A 21,219-nucleotide genomic window follows, 5' to 3' on the forward strand; every position below is an offset into this window, starting at 1 on the left:
CTCCACGTAAGGACCGAGAGCAGCGCCGTTTGCGTAGAGCTGGCAATAGTAACAGACAAGCAATAGTGCGTGAAATAACCGCAGAAATCGATGTGGAACGTACTACCTGAATCGTGACGAAGTGTCACTGTTGGTTCTCTGCGTTTACTCCTTGTAGGCCGTTCCTTTTGAAATTTCCGCTTCGCGGTCTGCTGTTTCGTTAGCCAGAGGGCGCTGTGGCGTTGCTGCGGTCGGCTGCCTGCCGTGTTTGCGAGAGAGCGTCGGTCTGGAGGAGGAACTCTTATTTGCGGACGTCTGGGAGCGTACAGCAGGCCACGCCTTTTGTTGATGTTCGGCGTGACTCGTGTCTGGTGTGATGCATCGTTAAGGCCGTGATGGCAGCCAATGTTACTGTCTTGGTCGCAGATGGATCAAACTTCAGTTGGAAAGACCACATAGATAATATTGTGGGGAAGGCGAGCCAAAGGTTGCGTTTCATTGGCAGATGCAACAAGTCCACTAAAGAGACAGCTTACACTACACCCGTTCGTCCTCTGTTGAATATTGCTGCGCGGTGTGGGATCCTTCCCAGGTGGGATTGACAGAGGACATCGAAAGGGTGCAAAAAAGGGCAGCTCGTTTTGTATTATCACGTAATAGGGGAGAGAGTGTGGCAGATATGATACGCGAGTTGGGATGGAAGTCATTAAAGCAAGGACGTCTTTTGTCCCGACGAGATCTATTTACGAAATTTCAGTCACCAACTTTCTCTTGCGAATGCGAAAATATTTTGTTGAGCCCAACCTACATAGGTAGGAATGATCATCAAAATAAAATAAGAGAAATCAGAGCTCGAACAGAAAGGTTTAGGTGTTCGTTTTCCCGCGCTCTGTTCGGGAGTGGAATGCTAGAGAGATAGTATGATTGTGGTTCGATGAACCCTCTGCCAAGCACTGAAATGTGAATTGCAGAGTAATCTTGTAGATGTGGATGTTCGGGATGAGGCGTGGTTGTTCATTGAAACTCCTGTCCTACGGATGTAGTCGGACTTAAAGTAAGACGTTTTGACCATTATTTTGCGTTATTTGCAAGCAACTGGGCATTCCGGCGTCCACAGTAATTCGGCTAAGATTATTTGTTTCGTCGGTATGGAAATTACTGAACAAGGAGCAGTTTGTTTAAGGTTCACCTTATGCTCGTGTTCTGCGTGTGATGTTTGCGAGTGTAAACTTGACTCTCACCTTTGTCTGTTGATTTTGACCGCATCGTTAAATATTGGATCCAAGTAGTGACTTTCAATTAATTAGCTGGATTCTTCTTTTTCCTCGCCACGACGCGTGTTAAATGGCAAAGTGGAATTGTAGACCTTAACTTGCTACCTCATTTGCGTGGCATCAATAACAGAGCCCAACCAGCTACTTAAGGCTAGTGGTAAACAAGGGTATTTAAGTATGTTGTTTTAAAATATTATCTGAAATGTGTCAGTGATTTATGTTTCGCTAGTTGATTCTGGGGTATGAAAAGATGTGTTAGCACGTCAGCCATGTAAGGGAATCCTGCTAGTTTTGATTACATTTTGACCAGGGTCCTTGTTCGACGCTTGTCTTTAAATACGCCGCTAACCTGGTTGGCGTATGTTGTGGCTAGTTTAAATTAATCACTGCTCAATAGTCCAACACAGTTTTTCGGCCGTCAGAAACCGTGTGTGTGTTATTTATTCCTTTATTCTACTCAATCTATAAGCATACTATTCTTAATTTGGAGCTCTAGGCAGCCACTGAGTTGTCATTTTGGGCTGTTTAGATGGAGTGCGGGTCCTTTGAGTATAGATTTGTCAATTTCCAGTTTATTGTTTTTCCACCAGTTTTTAATTGTGCTTATGCTCGTATATATATATATATATATGGGTGGAATCTAAAGTTTTTTATTACTATTGAGCTGTACTTAACGTCATATTGTGAAGAAAGGAACTTATTGGAGGTTAACTGTCGCCGTAAGGTGTTGTGGACGGTGCACTTTCCTGTTATTCATTTTAATGTTCTACTCAATGTGTAAACTTGCTAATTATTTTCTCTTTACATGGAGTGCGCCTGCGTAGATGGTATAAGTGACTATTTCATAACCAGTTCTTTAACGTGCCTACGCGCAAATTTAAATTTATGGGAGAACTTTTAAAAGTGTGTTCCCCTGTTGAACTTGAACTAAAGTGCAGAAAACTGAATCGGGTGTTTGATTGTTCTAGTGATATTATCTGTCAAGTGTAACACGCAACATTTTCTTGGTCTGTTATCAAGTGTTGCAATAAATGCAAATTGCAGTGAAGCGATGCGCTGTTTCAGTTGTTCCAGTGATTTCCTATCTCCGCATTGGTTAATCTAAACTCATAATATGCAATTCTTTAAATATTGGAGGGAAGTGCGTGCGTCCCACTACCAGCGTATCCGTTATGAAAGTGAGGCCAAATTTGGCGTTAAGGGGCTATGGCAGCAGATGACAGATGCGAGCACCTTTACTAACAGCACGACATCGCCTGCATCGCCTCTCGTAGGCTCGTAACCGTATCGGTTGGACCCTAGGCGACTGGCCCGGTCAGATGAGTCCGGATTTCGATTGGTAAGAGCTGATGATAGCATTAGTGTGGTGCAGACCTCAGGAAGCCATGGACCCGAGTTGTCAACAAACCACTGTGCGAGGTGGTGGTGGCTCCATAATGGTATGGGATGTTTTTATATGGAATGGACTGGGTCCTCTGGTCCAACTTAGCTGATCATTGACTGGAAATGGCTATATTCCGCTACTTGGAGACTAGTTACAGCCATTCTTGGACTTCATGTTCCCAAAAAACGATGTGCCATATCACCGGGCCACAACTGTTCGCCATTGGTTTGCAGAACATTCTGGACAGTTCGAACGAATGATTTGGCCACCAAGATCGTTCGACATGAATCCCGTCGAACATTTATAGGACTTAATCGAGAGGTCAGTTCGTGAGCGAACTCCCGTGCCTGCAACACTTTCACAGTTATGGGTGGCCATAGAGGCAGCGTGGCTGAATATTTCTTCAGGGGACTTCCGACTTGTTGAGTCCATGCAACGTAGTGTTGCTGCGCTACGGCGGGAGAAAGGAGGTCCGACACGATATTAGGAGGTATTAGAGGACTTTCGTCACCTCATTGTATAACATGATATATGAAGCACAACTGACAAAACACATTCATACAGGGTGGTCCATTGATCGTGACCGGGTCAAATATCTCACGAAATAAGCGTCAAACGCAAAAATCTACAAAGAACGACATTTGTCTAGCTTCAAGGGGGAAACCAGATGGCGCTATGATTGGCACGCTAGATGGCGCTGTCATACGTCAAACGGATATCAACTGCGTTTTTTAAATAGGAACCCCCATTTTTATTACATATTCGTGTAGTACATAAAGAAATATGAATGTTTTAGTTGGACCACTTTTTTCGTTTTGTGATAGATGGCGCTGTAATAGTCACAAACTTATAAGTACGTGGTACCACACAACATTTCGCCAGTGGGGACGATATTTGCTTCCTGATACATTACCCGTGTTAAAATGGACCGTTTACCGATTGCGGAAAAGGTCGATATTGTGTTGATGTATGTGCAGCTGCAGCTTGTATCGAAAGCATCGGTTGACATTATACCTTCAGACCGATACTAATACAAAAAGCCAAAAAACGGATACCAGTACAGAAATCCAAACCCCGTAAGCATAGGAAAAATCACACAAAATAATGAAAGGCGGCATCGAAAGCAGAAGATGAGCTATATAGCACTACTTCCAGCGCTATTTCTTATACAAAAAGCCAAATACCGAGACCACTACAAAAAAATGGATCTGAGCACTATGGGACTTAACTTCTGAGGTCATCAGTCCCCTAGAACTTAGAACTACTTAAACCTAACTAACCGAAGGACATCACACACATCCATGCCCGAGGCAGGATTCGAACCTGCGACCGTAGCGGTCGCGCGGCTCCAGACTGTAGCGCCTAGAACCCCTCGGCCACCACGGCCGGCAAAGCATTACAAAAAGGCCACACGAACACACGTGGCAAAAAATTGCAAAAGCTAACGGAAAGCGGTATAAAACTTTATGTCTCAAATCAAAACACTGATACCAATACAAAAAGCCAAAAACCGAAGGTATTACAAAAATCCGAAAGACGGGATCAATACACGTAGGGAAAAATCTCTAAAGCTAACAAAAGATGGTATCAAAAACACGATGTGAGCTGTACAGAAAGCTAAAATGCAATATAAACATACAAAGTCAAAAACCGCAATGACTAACGAAATGCCCTATCAAAAACGTCACTTTATCTATATAGTTCAAGTGAAAAGACCGATACCAATGCACAGAGCCAATATCTATGGAAGTAATAACTTTGATACGGACTGTAAATCGCTTTCTGGAGAAGTATGTGTCTAGTAAATGGATGAAGAACGGGAAAGACCCACCGTGGTCTACTAACGAAATTCGGAAAATGCTGAGGAAGCAAGGGCTGTTGCACTCCCGGTACAAAAGCGAACGCGCAAATGACAATAGGCAAACACTTGTAGAGATTCGTGTGTCTGTAGAAAGATCATTGCGCGAAGCATACGAGTACCGCTGTCATACATTGGCAAAAGATCTTGCTGAGACACAGAGAAAATTCTTCTCCTATGCAATATCGCCAAACGGATCGAAGGCTCCTATCCAGTCACTGGTGTAGCAATAGAAGATAGCAATAGGAAAGGTGAAGGTTTAACTTCCGAGTTTAAGAAACCGTTCACGCAGGAGGATCATACAACGTACTGTCGTTTGACCATCGCGCAGGCTCCCATTTGGAGGAAATAGTAATAGTTGTCCCTCGTATAGAAAAACAGTTGAAACAGTTGAAAACGAACGAATCGAAAGGTCCGAACTGAAACTCAATTCGGTTTTACAAAGATTAGTCTACTACAACGGCCCCCAGTGCAAAGACCCAAGCGATGGAAAAAAGCGCAGGTGACTTCTGTGTATAAGAAGGGTAAAAGAACGGACCCGAAAAATTACAGACCAATATCCTTCAGTTTCCTGCAGACTTCTTAAACTTATTCTTCGTTCGAATACAATAAATTTCCTTGGAGTGAGAAAGCTTTTTCCCACATATCAGCACTGATTTAGAAAGAATCGCACGGGCGAAACTCTGCTTTATCTTTTCTCAGATGACATCCGGCGATCCATGGATGAAGGGCAACAGGCAGATTCCACATGCCTACATTTCCGATAAGCGTTTGCCACAGTGCCCCACTACAAGCTGTTAACGAACATGTGAGCATACGGAGTAGGTTAGTAGATATATGAGTAGCACGAAGACTTCTTAAATGATAGAACTCAATACGTTGTCCTCGACAGCTAGTGTTCATCAGAGACAAGAGTATCGTCAGGAATGGCCCAGGCACATACGGTATGATCGCTATTATTCATTATGTCCAGAAATGATCTGATGGATAGCGTGAACAGCAACCTCCAGCGGCTGGCTAATGATGCTGTTTGCGTATGGGGAACTGTCGGCGATGAGTGACTGAAGGAGGACACAAGATGACTTAGTCTGAATTTCTAGTTAGTGTGCCGAATAGGAACTAGTTCTAAATCAGGAAAAATATTATTTAATACTCTACTGCCTATACAGGGTGGTCCGTTGGTCGTGACTGGGTCAAGTATCTCACGAAATAAGCATCAAACGAAAAAACTACAAGGAACGAAACACGTCCAGCTTGAAGGGGGAAACTAGATGGCGCTATGGTTGGCCCGCTAGATGGCGCTGCCATAGGTCAAACGAATATCAACTGTGTTTTTTTTTTTAAATAGGAACCCCGATTTTTATTACATATTCGTGTAGTACGTAAAGAAAAATGAATGTTTTAGTTGGACCACTTCTTTCGCTTTGTGATAGATTGCGCTGTAATAGTCACAAACGTATAGGTATGTGGTTCAAAATGGCTCAAATGGCTCTGAGCACTATGGGACTCAACTGCTGAGGTCGTAAGTCCCCTAGAACTTGTAACTACTTAAACCTAACTAAGCTAAGGACAACACACACATCCATGCCCGAGGCAGGATTCGAACCTGCGACCGTAGCGGTCGCGCGGTTCCAGACTGTAGCGCCAGAACCGCTCGGCCACCAGCGGCTGGCATATAGGTATGTGGTATCACGTAACATTCCGCCAGTGCGGACAGTATTTGCTTCGTGATACATTACCCGTGATAAAATGGATCGTTTACCAATTGCGGGAAAGGTTGATATCGTGTTGATGTATGCTGCTCGGTATCCTGGACGACATCATCCAAGTGTCCGGACCGTTCGCCGGATAGTTACGTTATTTAAAGAAACAGGAAGTGTTGAGCAACATGTGAAACGTCAACCACGACCTGCAACAAATGATGATGCCCAAGTAGGCGTTTCAACTGCTGTCGCGGCTAATCCGCACATCAGTAGCAGACAAATTGCGCGAGAATCGGGAATCTCAAAAACGTCGGTGTTGAGAATGCTACACCAACATCGATTGCACCCGTACCATATTCCTATGCGCTAAGAATTGCGTGGCAACGACTTTGAACGAAGTGTACAGCTCTGCCACTGGGCACAAGAGAAATTACTGGACGATGACAGATTTTTTGCACGCGTACTATTTAGCGACGAAGCGTCATTCACCAACAGCGCTAACGTAAACCGGCATAATATGCACTAATGGGCAACGGAAAATCCACGATGGCTGCGACAAGTAGAACATCAACCACCTTGGCGGGTTAATGTATGGTGCGGGATTATGGGAGGAAGGATAATTTGCCCCCATTTTATCGATGGCAATCTTAATGGTGCAATATATGTTGTCTTCCTACGTAATGTTATACAGATGTTACTACAAGATGTTTAACTGCATGACAGAATGGCGATGTACTTCCAACATGATGGATGTTCGGCACGCAGCTCGCGTGCGGTTGAAGCGGTATTGAATAGCATATTTCATGACAGGTGGATTGGTCGTCGAAGCACCATACCAAGGCCCGCACGTTCACCGGATCTGACGTCCCCGGATTTCTTTCTGTGGGGAAAGTTGAAGGATATTTGCTACCGTCATCCACCAACAACGCCTGACAACATGCGTCAGCGCATTGTCAATGCATGTGCAAACATTACGGAAGGCGAACTACTCGCTGTTGAGAGGAATGTCGTTACACGTATTGTCAAATGGATTACGGACATCATTTTGAGCGTTTATTGCATTAATGTGGTATTTACAGGTAATCACGCTGTAACAGCATGCATTCTCAGAAATGATAAGTTCACAAAGGTACATCTACCACATTGGAATAACCGAAATAAAATGTTCAAACGTACTTAGGTTCTGTATTTTAATTTAAAAAATCTACCTGTTACCAACTGTTCGTCTGAAATTGTGAGCCACATGTTTGTGACTATTACAGCGCCATCTATGACAAAGCGAAAAAAGTGGTCCAACTAAGACAGTCATATTTCTTTACATACTACACGAATATGTAATAAAAATGGGGGTTCCTATTTTAAAAAACGCAGTTGATATCCGCTTGACCTATGGCACCGCCATCTAGCGGGACAACCACAGCGCCGCCGGGTTCCCCCTTCAAGATAGACAAGTTTCGTTCTTTGTAGTTTTTTCGTTTGACGGTTATTTCGTGAGATATTTGGCAAGGTCACGATCTACAGCTACATCTACATACATACTTCGCAATCCACCATACGGTTCGTGGCGGATGGTACCTCGTACCACAACTAGCATCTTCGCTTCTTGTTCCACTCCCAAACAGAACGATGGAAAAATGTCTGCCTATATGCCTCTGTACGAGCCCTAATCTCTCCGCGCCTCTATCGCTGTATCCCTCCCTCTCTCCACCTCCACGCCCTCCATCTCCTTCATCAGGGCAATTTCCAACACCTCCCCCTCCCGGATGACGAACTTCGCCGTGACATATACCCTTCCTTCCAACTATAACCCGGCCTTGTTCCCCCCCCCCCCCCCAACCCCAGGGCCCCCTTCTCCTCTTTCCTCCTTCTCCCAGAGCGGATTTTCCTCCATCCCCCCCTCCCCTGAGACCCTGCACCCCATACTTGCCTCTCTCCTTCCCACATCCCTCCCTACCTGGCCCTCTTCCGCGCGCCCCCCATTCCCCTCCCCCATCTCTTCCCCTCCCTCCCTTCTTCAGGTCTCCCTCATCTCCTTGAACCTGGCAGATCCTCTGTATTGATCACCATCAGTGTGCCACATCAGTGTTGTGTTTAGTGCTGTTTCTCGTGTGCATCAAGAGGTGTGATTTTAATTGTGTACTGCCTTGAGGTTCGCCGTCAGTGTTACGTTGAGTGCTATGCCATCCGTCAACACCTTTATGCTCCAGTCATACTGTGCCTTGTTCTTTTAATCGTCGCAGTGTGTGGCCTTTTGTGTGTGCTACTTTTAAACAGTTTTTTATCTCCATTTTACAGTCACCCCATTTTTTGTCTATTGCCTTCCATGATGTTCTCCCTTTTTTTATATCTATGTTCGCCTTCTTCTCTCCTTTGCTGTTTTTAAATGTCTTCTATTGTTTTGTTCTATGTCTTTCGGCTGAAGAGCAGCGCATATGCTGCTGCCAGCCCGCCCTGTTGGGGAATTGAAATACAATAAAGAAAAAAAAAAAAAAAAACATCCTAATCTCTCTCATCTTATCTTTCCGCGAAATATAAGTTGGCTGCAGTAAAACTGTACTGCAGTCAGCCTCAAATGCTGGTTCTCTAAATTTCCTCAGTAGCGATTCACTAAAAGAACGCCTCCTTTCCTCAAGAGACTCCCACCCGAGTCCCTGAAGCATTTCCGTAACACTCGTGTGATGATCAAACCTACCAGTAACCAATCTAGCAGCCCGCCTCTGAATTGCTTCTAAGTCCTCCCCCAATCCGACCTGATAGGGATCCCAAACGCTCGAGCAATACTCAAGAATAGGTCGTGTTAGTGTTTTGTAAACGGTCTCCTAAACAGATGAACCACATCTTCCCAAAATTCTACCAATGAACCGAAGACGACTGTCCGCCTTCCCTACAACTGCCATTACGATCAATGGACCACCCTGTATGTCAGGCAAGTCATCTGGTGACACGTACTGCTGCAAGTTTGTTGGATTATAAGTCACTCAAATGCAATGCAGATGGCTACAGCTGAAATCTGGATATGCAATAATGTTTTAAAAATGGGATTGCAGCTAACTGCTATGTTCCTATCGTTCTTTATTAGATTGATTGCAGCGCGCCCAGAGGCATTTAAGTCGCCACGTTCCAAGCGCGAACGGAACATCAAGAAATTTTAATAAATGATACAGTGGGAAGTAGGCTGTGTCATGCGTTTCCCATTCGTTTACAGAGTGTAGTAGCCGTAGATTTGAGTGTGTTGTGTACATTGTTCAGCGTAGTCAGCGCGTACACAACTTTCCCACCAGAGCGCGCCCCGCTAAGCACAACAGCACAGGCGCAGCGCTCGTCCGTCTCCGCTCTACGAGATGGCGCTGCCATAAAGACGGACCAAATTCTGCTTCCGCCGATGCGCGTATTAATGTGTAACGCAGCCAATGAGATTGCTGCTAACGTAGAACCTTTTCTCCTCGTTGATCACACTCGCTCAGTCATACCTGAACGCTCGAGGTATTATAACGAGTGTACCGACCTCCGATTAGTCAGTCTGCATTAGTCTGTACCAGTCTGCATTAGTCTGCATTTGTCTGTAGTCAAGTTTCAGTCTGCGCCTAATAAGATTATCATATTCATGTACATAGCCATGAAGAGAAATGTATAGACACTTTGTCAAGTATCAGAGATATGTGAGAATAAGATTAACATACCAAGACCAAAGGAACTTCAGATTGTCAACTGTAAATAGCATCCAGAATCAAGTTAAGTAAGGTTAATGGTTGTTATTATTTTAATAAATGTGTGTGAAAATTAATCAAGTTCTGTTTAAAGTTGGTCACCGTCAATCTGCTACTCTAAGCGTGCAAGTGGCATTTCTATCGTCTGACCTAACGGCAGAAGATAAACACGCCACGATAAGACCACGAGACATGTTGCTGACACTCGCCTACTTCGTTAGAGGGACAAGTCAAATAATCTGATGGTGTGTGTACCGAAGGTCTTACAGTACGCACCCCACAGAGTGTAAATATAGGCAGCGCCATTTGGTACTGCTTCTTATCGCGGCTGGTCCCCCTGGCCTGCCGTGCCACAACTGCAGCTACACCCCGCCTCCTCTTCCGCAGTGGTGGTGAACGTGCTGACGCTGCTGGAGGTGTTGGCCCTCAGCCTGTGGGCCTTCCAGCTCTACTGCCGCCAGGAGCCGGGCTTCCGCCGCTTGCCGGACGACACGGAGGTGGTCCGCCCAGCCAGCTGGCTGGCTTAACCACGACCACCAGCGGCGATGGGCGAGTTCATTCTCATCAGCAGCTGAATCTCATGTGAACTACGTGAAGCTCCTGGTTACACTTCAACATCTACAACATACGTAGCCTTCCACCTACGAGTATTCATTGCTACTTATCTTTAAACGGCTTGTAAACGATAACCTGCTACCGTACGAAGTGCGCTAAGAGTGACTGCTAATAATCTCACTGAGTAAAAGGTCAGTCGACCATCAGAAGCCATCACCCTAATGCCGTCTAAAACAACCTTTGAAAAAGAATCACTCTGCTTATTGTTTAGATGAGGCCCGCCACGAATTCCTCTCTTATGTCAACGCGAATTCCTCTCCTTTCCAAGTCTTTTCATCTCAGAGCAACACTGGCAAACTACGTCCTCAATTATTTGCTGGACGTACCACTATCTCCCTCTACCACTACAGATCTTAGCCTTTGCAGGTCCTTCTAGTACCATGGAAGACAGTCCCTCTTGTCTTAACAGCTATCCTATCCTGTCTCTTCTTCTCGTCAGTGTTTTCCATAATTATATTCCTTTCCTCGCCGACTCTACGAAGAACCTCCATCGGTCCTTACCTTATCAGACCGAATAATTTTCAACAGTCTTCTATAGCGACAGATCTCAAATGCTTCTATCCTCTTCTGTTCCGGTTTCCCCACAATCCATGTTTCACTACCAAACCAACTTTATAAGAAATTTCTTCCTCAAATTAAGATCTGTGTTCAATACTGTAAGAGATCTCTTGGCTAGGAATGCCCCTTTTGCCATTGCTAGTCTGCTTTTTATGTCCTCCTTGCTCTTTCCGCGACGGATTATTTTGCTGCCTAGGTATTAGAAGCCCTCAACTTCATTTACTTGTGACCATCAATCCTGATGTTAAGTTCCTCGCTGTTCTCATTTTTGCTACTCAAAAAAATGTTCAAATCTGTGTGAAATCTTATGGGACTTAACTGCTAAGGTCATCAGTCCCTAAGCTTACACACTACTTAACCTAAATTATCCTAAAGACAAACACACGCACCCATGCCCGAGGGAGGACTCGAACCTCCGCCGGGACCAGCCGCACAGTCCATGACTGCAGCGTCTTAGACTGCTCAGCTAATTTCTGCTACTTCTCATTGCTTTCGCCTTTCTTCGATTTAATCTCAGTCCATATTGTGTCCATTCCTATCAACAGATCCTGTAATTCTTCACGTTCACTGAGGATAGCAATATCATCAGCAAATTTTAACACTGATATCATTTAACCTTGAATTTTAATCCCGCTATTTAACCTTTCTTTTATTTCCATCACTGCTTCTTTAACAACAGGGCCGAAAGCTTGCATCCCTGTCTTACACCCGTTTTAATCCGAGTGCCTCATTGCGCTGGTATTCCACCCTTACTTTTCCCTCTTGACTCTTATACACATTGCATATTACCCCTCTTTCTCCGCCGTTTTTTTTTTTTTTCAGAATTTCGAACCTCTAGCACCATGTTACATCGTCGAACGCTTTTCCAGCTCGACAAATCCTATGAACGTGTCTTGAGTTTCCTTCAGTCTTGCTTCCATTATCAACCGCGTCAGAAATGCCTCTTTGGTACCTCTCCTAAAGCCAAACTAATCGTCATCTAACAGACCCTCAGTCTTCCTTTCCATTCTTCTGTATATTATGCTTGTCAGCAACTTGGTTGCATCAGCTGTTAAACTGATTGTACTATAATTCTCGCACTTGCCTACACTTGCTATCTTGTAAGCAGTGTGTACCGAACGTCTGATGATATGTCGCCAGTCTCGTACACTCGACACATCAACGTAAATAATTGTGTTGTTGCCATTTCTCCCAATGATTTTAGAAATTCATACGGAATGTTATACATGCCTACTGCCTTACTTGGTTTTAAGTCTAACAAAGTTTTTCTAAATTCTGATTCTAATTCTGGATCCCCTGTTTCTTCTTGTATCATGTCATGAGATAAAGTCTCCCCCTATTATAGTTCCGCCCTCCCCTCTGCATTTAACAGTGGAATTCCCACTGTATTCTTAATGATACCACCCTTGCTTTTAATTTCACCGAATCATTTTTTTACATGATGAGTCTGTGTCTCCAACATCATTTCTTTTCGCTTGCTTCACGTTTTTCATGTAGGTGTTCCGCCGTTTCCCTTCTAGCCTTTTAAGGCGTCAGTACGATAAAGGAGAATGCCCACAAGTCTTTTTCTGCAACGCCATATTCAGCTGTAGCCTTCAGTGTTGATTAGCCCCCATAGAGGAATAAGTTTGCCGTGATTTTGGCTTCTATGTTTCACGCACGGTTCCCAATAGTCCCAGGTGTTTGGCATGGGATTGAGATCAGGTAATTTCGTAAGCCACTCGAATAGCGATAAGGTGACTGAATCTTCATCAAACCATAAATATATGAGACGTGGCGATTAAGTTAGCAGAGCCTTTAGAAAAATACTTTTACTTGCATTTTAACCATCTGCACTGGTACCACCTACAAAGTAAGTCTCATGTGCCTGCACACGTTTACTCCATCGGTGCTTCCATTCTTGTTAGGATCTTTAACTCATCTTCTGGCATAGAAATAAGGCCCTTCCACAGTTGTTTGGGTGTCTTGCACAGTTGCAAAATGGTGTCTTTTAGCGACTGACAACTTTTGAGATAAAAAAATCACATCAGTCCATGTGGTGTGAATGGGGAGTTTGTGGTAGCACTGCAATAGACTTTAGACTTTTCTTTCGGTGATCAGCCCGCCACGAGTCCCTCTCCGGTGCCAAAATCTATCTCAGAGTAGCACTTGCAACCTACGTTCTCAGTTATTTACTGGATGTGTTCCAGTCTCTATGTTCCTCTACAGTTTTTTTTTCCCTCTACAGCTGCCTCTAGTACCATGGAAGTCATTCCCTGATGTCTAAACAGATGTCCTATCGTCCTGTCCTTTTTCCTTGTCAGAATCTCCTCATTTCTTGCTTTATCAGTCCACTTAATTATCAACAGTCGTCTAGCGCTACATATCAAATGCTTCGCTTCTCCTTTATTCCGGTTTTCCCACAGTCCATGTCTTGCTATCACATAATGCTGTGTCTCAGGCATACATTCTCAGAAATGTATGTCTATGTTTTACACTAGTAGACTTCTCTTGGCCAGGAATGCAGTTTCTGCCAGTGCTAGTCTGCTTTTAATGTCCTCCTTGTTCCGTCCGGCGTTGAGAGAATTCGTTTAACTTCATCTACTTCGGGACCGTCAATGCCGATGTTAAGTTCTCATTGTTCTCATTTGTGCTACTTCACATTACTTTCGCCTTTCTTCGATTTTCTTTCCGTCCGTGTTGTGTACTCGTTAGATAGTTCATTCCATTCAGCATATCAAGTAATTCTTGTACTCGTTAGATAGTTCATTCCATTCAGCATATCAAGTAATTCTTCTTCACTTCCACTCAGGATAGCAATGTGATCAGCGAATCGTATCATTTACATCTTTTCACCTTGAATCTTAATTCCACTTCTCAACCTTTCGTTTATTTCCATCATTCCTTCTTCGATGTTCAGGTTAAACATTAAGGGGAAAGACTACATCCCTCTTTTACACCCTTTTAATTCGAGCGCTTCGTTCTTGGTCGTCCACTATTATTATTCCCTCTTGGCACTCGTACATATTGTACGTTACCTGTCTCTTCCTAGAGCTTACCCCTGTTTTTATCAGAATTTCGAACATCTTGCACCAATTTACATTGTCGAACATTTTTTCCAGGTCGACAGATCCTATGAACGTGTCTTGATTTTTCTTTAGTCTTGCTTCCATTATCAACCGTAACGTCAGAATTACCTCTTTCGTGCCATTACTTTATCTAAATCCAAGCTGATCATCATCTAACACGTTCTCAATTTTCTTTTCCATTCTTCTGCGCATTGTTCTTGTCAGCAACTTAGATGCATGAGATCTTAAGCTGATTGTACCGCTCGTTAGCTCATGCAGTTTTTGGAATTGTGTTGATGATATTTTTCAGAAAGTTAGATGGTATGTTGCCAGACTCATACATTCAACACTCCAACGTGATTAGTCGTTTTGTTGTCATTTCCCACAATGATTTTAGTTTTCTAGTTGAATGTTATCCACCTCATCTGCCTTATTTGATCTGAAGTTCTCCAAAGCTCTCTTAAATTCTGATTCTAGTTCTGGATCCCCTATCTCGTCTAAATCGACTCCTGTCTCTTCTTCTACCACATCAGACAAGTCTTCCCCCTCATATAGGCCACCAATGTACTCTCTCCTCTGCATTTGAAAGTGGAATTCCCATTGCGCTTTTAATGTTACCACCCTTGCTCTTAAGATTATTTTGACTTTCCTGTATGCTCAGCCGGTCCTTCCGACAGTCATTTCTTTTCCGATTTCTTCACATTTTTCATGCAGCCATTTCCTTCATTTCTTGCCGAGTTATATTTCTGTATTTCTGAATTTCCCTGGACGTTTTAGTATTTCCTTCTTTCATCGACTTATTGAAGTATTTCTCCTGTTACCCATGGTTTCTTCACAGTTACCTTCTTTGTACTTACGTCTTTCTCTCCAACTTTTGTAATTATCCATTTTAGAGATGTCCATTTTTCTTCAACTGCATTGTCTACTGAGCGATTCCTTATTGCCGTATCTATAGCCTTACAGAACTTCAAGCGTGTCTCGTTATCCCTTAGTACTTCTGTAGCCCACTTCTTTGCGTATTGATTCTTCCTGACTAATCTCTTGAATTTCAGCCTAATTTCCATCACTACTACATTGTGATCGGAGTCCACATCTGCTCCTGGGTAAGCCTTACAATCCAGTATCTGATTTCAGAATCTCTGTCTCACCATGATGTAATCCAACTGAAATCTTCCCATATCTCCCGGTCTTTTCCAAGTACACCTCCTTCTCTTGTGAATCTTGAACAGCTTATTCCCTATTACTAGCTGAAATTTATTACAGAACTTCATTAATCTTTCTCCTCTCTCATTCCTTGTCCCAAACCCATATTCTCCTGTAACCTTTTCTCCTATTGCTTTCCCTCCAACTGCATTCCAGCCACCCATGACTGTTAGATTTTGATCTTCATGTACTGTGTTACCCTTTAAATATCCTCATATACTTTCTCCATCTCTTCATCTTCAGCTTGCGGCATCGGCATGTATACGTGAACTATCATTATCGGTGCTAGTTTGCTTTCAATTCTGACAAGAGCAACCCTATCACTGAACTGTTCACTGTAACACATTCTTTGCCCAACGTCTCTATTCATAACGAATCCTACACCCTTTATAACATTTTCTGCTGCAGGTGATATTACCCTATATTCATCGGACCAGAAATCCATGTCTTCTTTCCATTCACTTCACTGACCGCTACTATATCTAGATCAAGCCTTTGCATTTCCGTACCACATTCAAGCTTCTGACATTTCACGCCCCAACATGTAGAACGTTATTCTTTCTTTGACTATTCGACTATTCCGGAATCTTTTGCCAATGGAGAGATCATCGTGACCCTTTTTCAGTTACAGGACACATGTCCTGTGGATACACGCTATGTGTCTATAATGCACTGCCTCTTTCCCTCCTGCACATTCATGCCGTTGATCATTTCTGATTCTTCCGCCTTTAGGGGCAGTTTCCTACCCCAAGGAAAAGAGTGTCCTGGACATCTGTCCGCTTTGACAAGGCCGTTGGCAGAATGAGGGTGACTTATGGCGAAAGTCTTCGGCCGCCAATGCAAAAAAGCGGCGGCAGGACCGAGGACGTTCTGCTTACTATTCGAATACGGTACCCCGAGACCACGGGTTAACGCGTTGGACAGAGGCGCCAGAAATTGGATAACATACATGCAGTATGCAATGGTACATTATCCTGCTGCAGTAACCATAGTGGAAGAACGCAAGAGGCCAGTTTTTGAATTGTTTCAAGAGTTTCTCGGTGGTAGTACTGGTCTATTATCTGGTCTGTAGGCAACCACTCTTCTTGTACCATACCTATGGAGTCAAGGAAACAGAGAAGCACACATTTCACCTTTGACTAGGTCAACTTCACTTTCTTTGGTCTTGGCGATTCCTTCGAACTCCATTGAGAAAGTTGATGTTTCGTATTGGGATCATACTAGAAACACCAACCTTCGTAACCAATGATAACTTCATTGAGTAATTCTGGATTCATTTCCACTTGTTCCAACAGATCAGCAGCCAAAGTCCTCTGTTGACGTTTTAGTTGCTGTGTGAGATTTTTTGAAACCATTTTGGAGCAGAGTGTTCTTATTCAAAGTTTTCAGTCAGTATCAGACCAACAGTTTCCCAATTAATTTACAGTTCGTTTGCAATCATTTCACTCGCACAAGTTCATTCAACCTGGCTGTGTTGTCATCTGTTCGTGCAATTCTGGTCGTCTACAAACGTTTGTCTTCGACGTTGGTTCTACCCTCGAGAAACATTTTGAGCCAATGAAACACCTGCAGCGTTAATAAAAGTTCGTTTCCATAAGCCTGTTGAAGCTTCCCGTTTGTTACTGCGGCAGTCTCGCCGAGTTTCACCCAGCAAGAAATGCACACCGCTGCCAAATATTTCGAGAATCCATTGCTGTCACGACGAGTAAACACAGGACTTCATTCTTCAAGCTGTAACTCTTGAATGAAACACAGCAAATGCACGCCACTTGCAGTTGTGATGGGAAAAGACATACACTGTCTCCGGTAGCAGGGTGCAGGATTGCCGCTCTAGGGAGGAAAGAAAATTAGTTCCATTACTTCGCTGTCGCACCTCATATGTGCACTGAACTGTGAACATAACATTTATCATCTTGGAAAACGAGAGCGAACGCAGCACACTCTCCATAAAGATACAGGGTGTTGGGGTTACAAGTGCGCATATTTCTATTGATGACTGAGGACAGTGTGATGAACACCATTAGATAAGTGTTTACTTCATTTTCGGAAAAATAATTACAGCTATTACAGGTCGTACATTTTCAGGTTGGTTATTACCTCCAAGTAAGGATGACAGTATGCCAATTATTTAAGTGTGGACACTTGGACGCAATACAAAAAGTCTATACTGACAGGAGAAGTCCACTTCACGGTTCAGTTACGACCGACATCAGGACGTAAGATTTGTGATGTGTTTGTGGGAATACCATTAGACGCAGAGGAAAATCAACTAAGAGACTGAAGTCAGTGCTATTAAGGTGCCACTTATCACAATATTAGCACTTGTACCCCCAACACCATGTATATAAGAAAGGACAACACCTTGTCATAGTGAATGTTGCAATAAAGATCTTGCCGGCCGCGGTGGTCTAGCGGTTCTAGGCGCTCAGTCCGGAGCCGCGCGACTGCTACGGTCGCAGGTTCGAATCCTGCCTCGGGCATGGATGTGTGTGATAGGTTAGTTAGGTTTAAGTAGTTTTTAAGCTCTAGGGGACTGACGACCATAGATGTTAAGTGCCATAGTGCTCAGAGCCAATAAAGATCTTGGTTTGTGTCACGGTAACCTCGAGAGTGGGCCCAAGTCATGATACGAAAAACACTCAGGAAACGTAAACTCCAGCGTGAATTACGACCTCCAAATACTGTGACTTAAATGACTCATTGGACGTCCAGTGCAGTCAGTGACTTGCACAACTTAAAAAGAGTCAAAATCACTACTCGTTGGACTATATTACATTCCTCCACACAGTTCCTGCGTTTTTAGGCCACTGACGACGTGCAGCTGAATGTGCCACTCTGAAAAATGGTCTTTTGTGAGGTATCCCTCCCCAGATGTCCATTGCATGGAGTTACCTGCCGGCCGGGGTGGCCGTGTGGTTCTAGGCGCTACAGTCTGGAACCGCGTGACCGCTACGGTCTCAGGTTCGAATCCTGCCTCGGGCATGGATGTGTGTGATGTCCTCCTTAGGTTAGTTAGGTTTAAGTAGTTCTAAGGGAGTGATGACCTTAGAAGTTAACTCCCATAGTGCTCAGGCCCAACTGAACCTTTTTTTGGTTCCCTTCGCACTGGTCACTGGGAAACTGGTTGAGCGGGATCTGCGTTCACAGACAGTAGGAATTCAGTTGTCACTGGTATCCAGTCTCTCTCACTTGGGACCCTCTTACAACCATTATGCTTACACTGTGTAAGATGACTGTAGCTGCTACAGCATTCCTTGTAGATGTGCTGGACAGTCCTTGTTGATATAGCAACAAATCGGGGACACTTCATGTACGGTATGGTCATGGGTACATCCAAACATAACAGCTCTGTTCAGCCATTCTATCACATCTCTATACCACCTATATTTCTGTATTGATTCCATACACACCACTTCACTGCCATAGCTGCAATCAGAGCTTGGACGTCACATGAACACCAGTTACCAGTTGTGCACAGTTTTTTATTATTGTGTCAAAAGTCTTCTGACTGATCTTATCCAGGCCACCACGAATTCCTCCCCTGTGTCAACATCTTCATCTCAGAGTAGCACTAACCTACGTCCTCAATTATTTGCTGGATGTATTCCAATCTGTGTCTTCCTCTACAGTTTTTACCCTCTACAAATCTCTCCAGTACCGTGGAAGTTATTCCCTGATGTATTAACATGTATCCTACCATCCTTCTTGTCAGTGGTTGTCATATATTCCGTCCTCAACGATTCTGTGGAGAACTGTCTCAGTCCCTTTCTTACCAGTTCATCTAATTTTCAAAGCTCTTATGTAACGCCACATCTCAAATGCTTCGATTCTCTTCTGTTCTGGTTTTCCTGCAGTCCATGTTTCACATCCATACACTGCTGTACACCAAATATACATTCTTAGAAGTTTCTTCCTCAAGTTAAGGCATATGTAGACTTCTCTTGGCCAGAAGTACTCTTTTTGTCAATGCTAGTCTGCTTTTCATGTTCTGCTTCCTCTGTCCATCATCGGTTTTTCTGTTGCCTAGATGGCGGAATTATTTAACCTCATATACTTTGTGTTCACCAGTCCTGTTGATAAGTATCTCATTATTCTCATTTCTGCTACTTCTTGTTACATTCGTCTTTTTTCAATTTACCCTCAGTCCGTATTCTGTACTCATCAGACGGTTCATTACATTCAGCAGATCATGTAATTCTTCTTCACTTTCACTGAGGATAATAGTGCCATCACTGAATGTTATCACTGATATCATTAATTCCACTCCGCAACCTTTCCTTTATTTCTGGCATTGCTTCTTCTCTACACAGTAGGGGCAAAACACTACATCGCTGTCTTACACCCGTTTTAAACCAAGCACTTCGATCTTGGTTTCCTATTCTTCTTCTTACCTTTTGGTTCTTGTGCATATTGTATATTGTCTGCCGTTCCCTATAGCTTCTCCCTACTGTAGTCAGATTTTCGAATATCTTGCACCATTTTATATCGTCGAACCCCATGTCAAGGTTGTCGAATTCTACAAAGGTGTCTTTTGAGTTCTCTGTAGCCTTGCTTCCATTATCAACCACAGTCAGAACTGTCTCTCTGGCGCCTTTACCATACCTTTCCTAAAGCCAAACTGACTATCACCTAACAGATCCTCAGTTTTCTTTTCCTTTCTCGTCCATACTATTCTTGTTACCAATTCGGTTGCATGAACTGTGATAATTCTCCCACTTGTCAGTTCTTGCAGTCTTTGGAATTGTGTGGATAATATTTTTCCGAAAGTCTGTTCGTGGCCTATATTGCCAGTCTCAGATGTTTTATACACCAAAGTGAACAACAGTAGTCCTTTTGAAACTTTCTGGCAGAGTAAAACTGTGTGCCGGGCCGAGACTTGAACTCGGGACCTTTACCTTTCGTGGGCAAGTGCTCTACCAACTGAGCTACCCAAGCACGACTCACACCCCGTCCCCACAGCTTTACTTCTGCCAATACCTCGTCTCCTACCTTCCAAACTTTACACAAGCTCTCCTGCTAACCTTGTAGGACTAGCACTCCTGAAAGAAAGGATATTGCGGATACACGGCTTGGCCGCAGCCTGGGGGATGTTTACAGAATGAGATTTTCACTCTGCAGCGGGCTGATATGAAACTTCCTGACAGATTAAAACTGTGTGCCGGACCCAGACTCGAACTCGGGACCTTTGCCTTTCTCAGTTGGTAGAGCACTTGCCCGCGACAGGCAACGTTCCCAAGTTCGAGTCTCGGTCCTGCAAACAGTTTTAATCTTCCAGGAAGTTTCATGTCAGCACACATTCCACTGCAGAATGAAAGTCTCATTCTAGTAGTCGTTTTGTTGCCACTCCCCCCAAATGACTTTAGTAATTCCGATGGAATGTTATTGACCACTTCTGCCTTATTCAGTCTTAAGTCTCCCAAAGCTCTTTTGAATTTTGATTCTAATACTGGGCCCCCTGTCTCTTACCTGTCGACTCCTGTTCCTTCTTTTATCATGTCATCAGACAAGCTCTACCTCTCATAGAGGGTTTCAACATACTCTTTCCAGCTATTCGCTCTCTTCTCTGCATTTAACAATTGAATTCCCTCTCATTCTTAATATCACCGCACTTACTTTTAATTTCACCGAAAGTTGGTCTGACTTTTCTGTATGCTGAGTCACTCCTTCTGTCAATCATTCCCTTTTCGATTTATTTGCGTTTTCCATATAGCCATTTCACCTTAGCTCCCTGCACTTCCTATTTATTTCATTCCTAAGAGGCTTGTATTTCTGTAATCCTGAATTTCCCCTGAATATTTTACACTTCCTTCTTTCATTGATCAACTGAGTATGTCTTTCTTTCCAGCTACCTTCCTTGTACCAATGTTTTTCTTTCCAAACTCTGTGATTGC

General features: G+C 43.6%; 1 protein-coding gene across 1 annotated transcript in view; it reads left to right on the top strand.

Moving 5' to 3' along the window:
• LOC124712394 (organic solute transporter alpha-like protein) overlaps positions 1-10,432 on the top strand; it is a 42,616-nt gene extending 32,184 nt beyond the window's left edge. Inside the window, exon 6 of the mRNA XM_047242690.1 lies at positions 10,293-10,432. Coding sequence (XP_047098646.1) covers positions 10,293-10,432 — 140 coding nt within the window. The remainder of the gene's footprint in view (positions 1-10,292) is intronic.
• Positions 10,433-21,219: the final 10,787 nt, after the last annotated feature.

The sequence above is a fragment of the Schistocerca piceifrons genome, chromosome 8 (assembly GCF_021461385.2).
Source record: "Schistocerca piceifrons isolate TAMUIC-IGC-003096 chromosome 8, iqSchPice1.1, whole genome shotgun sequence".
Taxonomy (NCBI): domain Eukaryota; kingdom Metazoa; phylum Arthropoda; class Insecta; order Orthoptera; family Acrididae; genus Schistocerca; species Schistocerca piceifrons.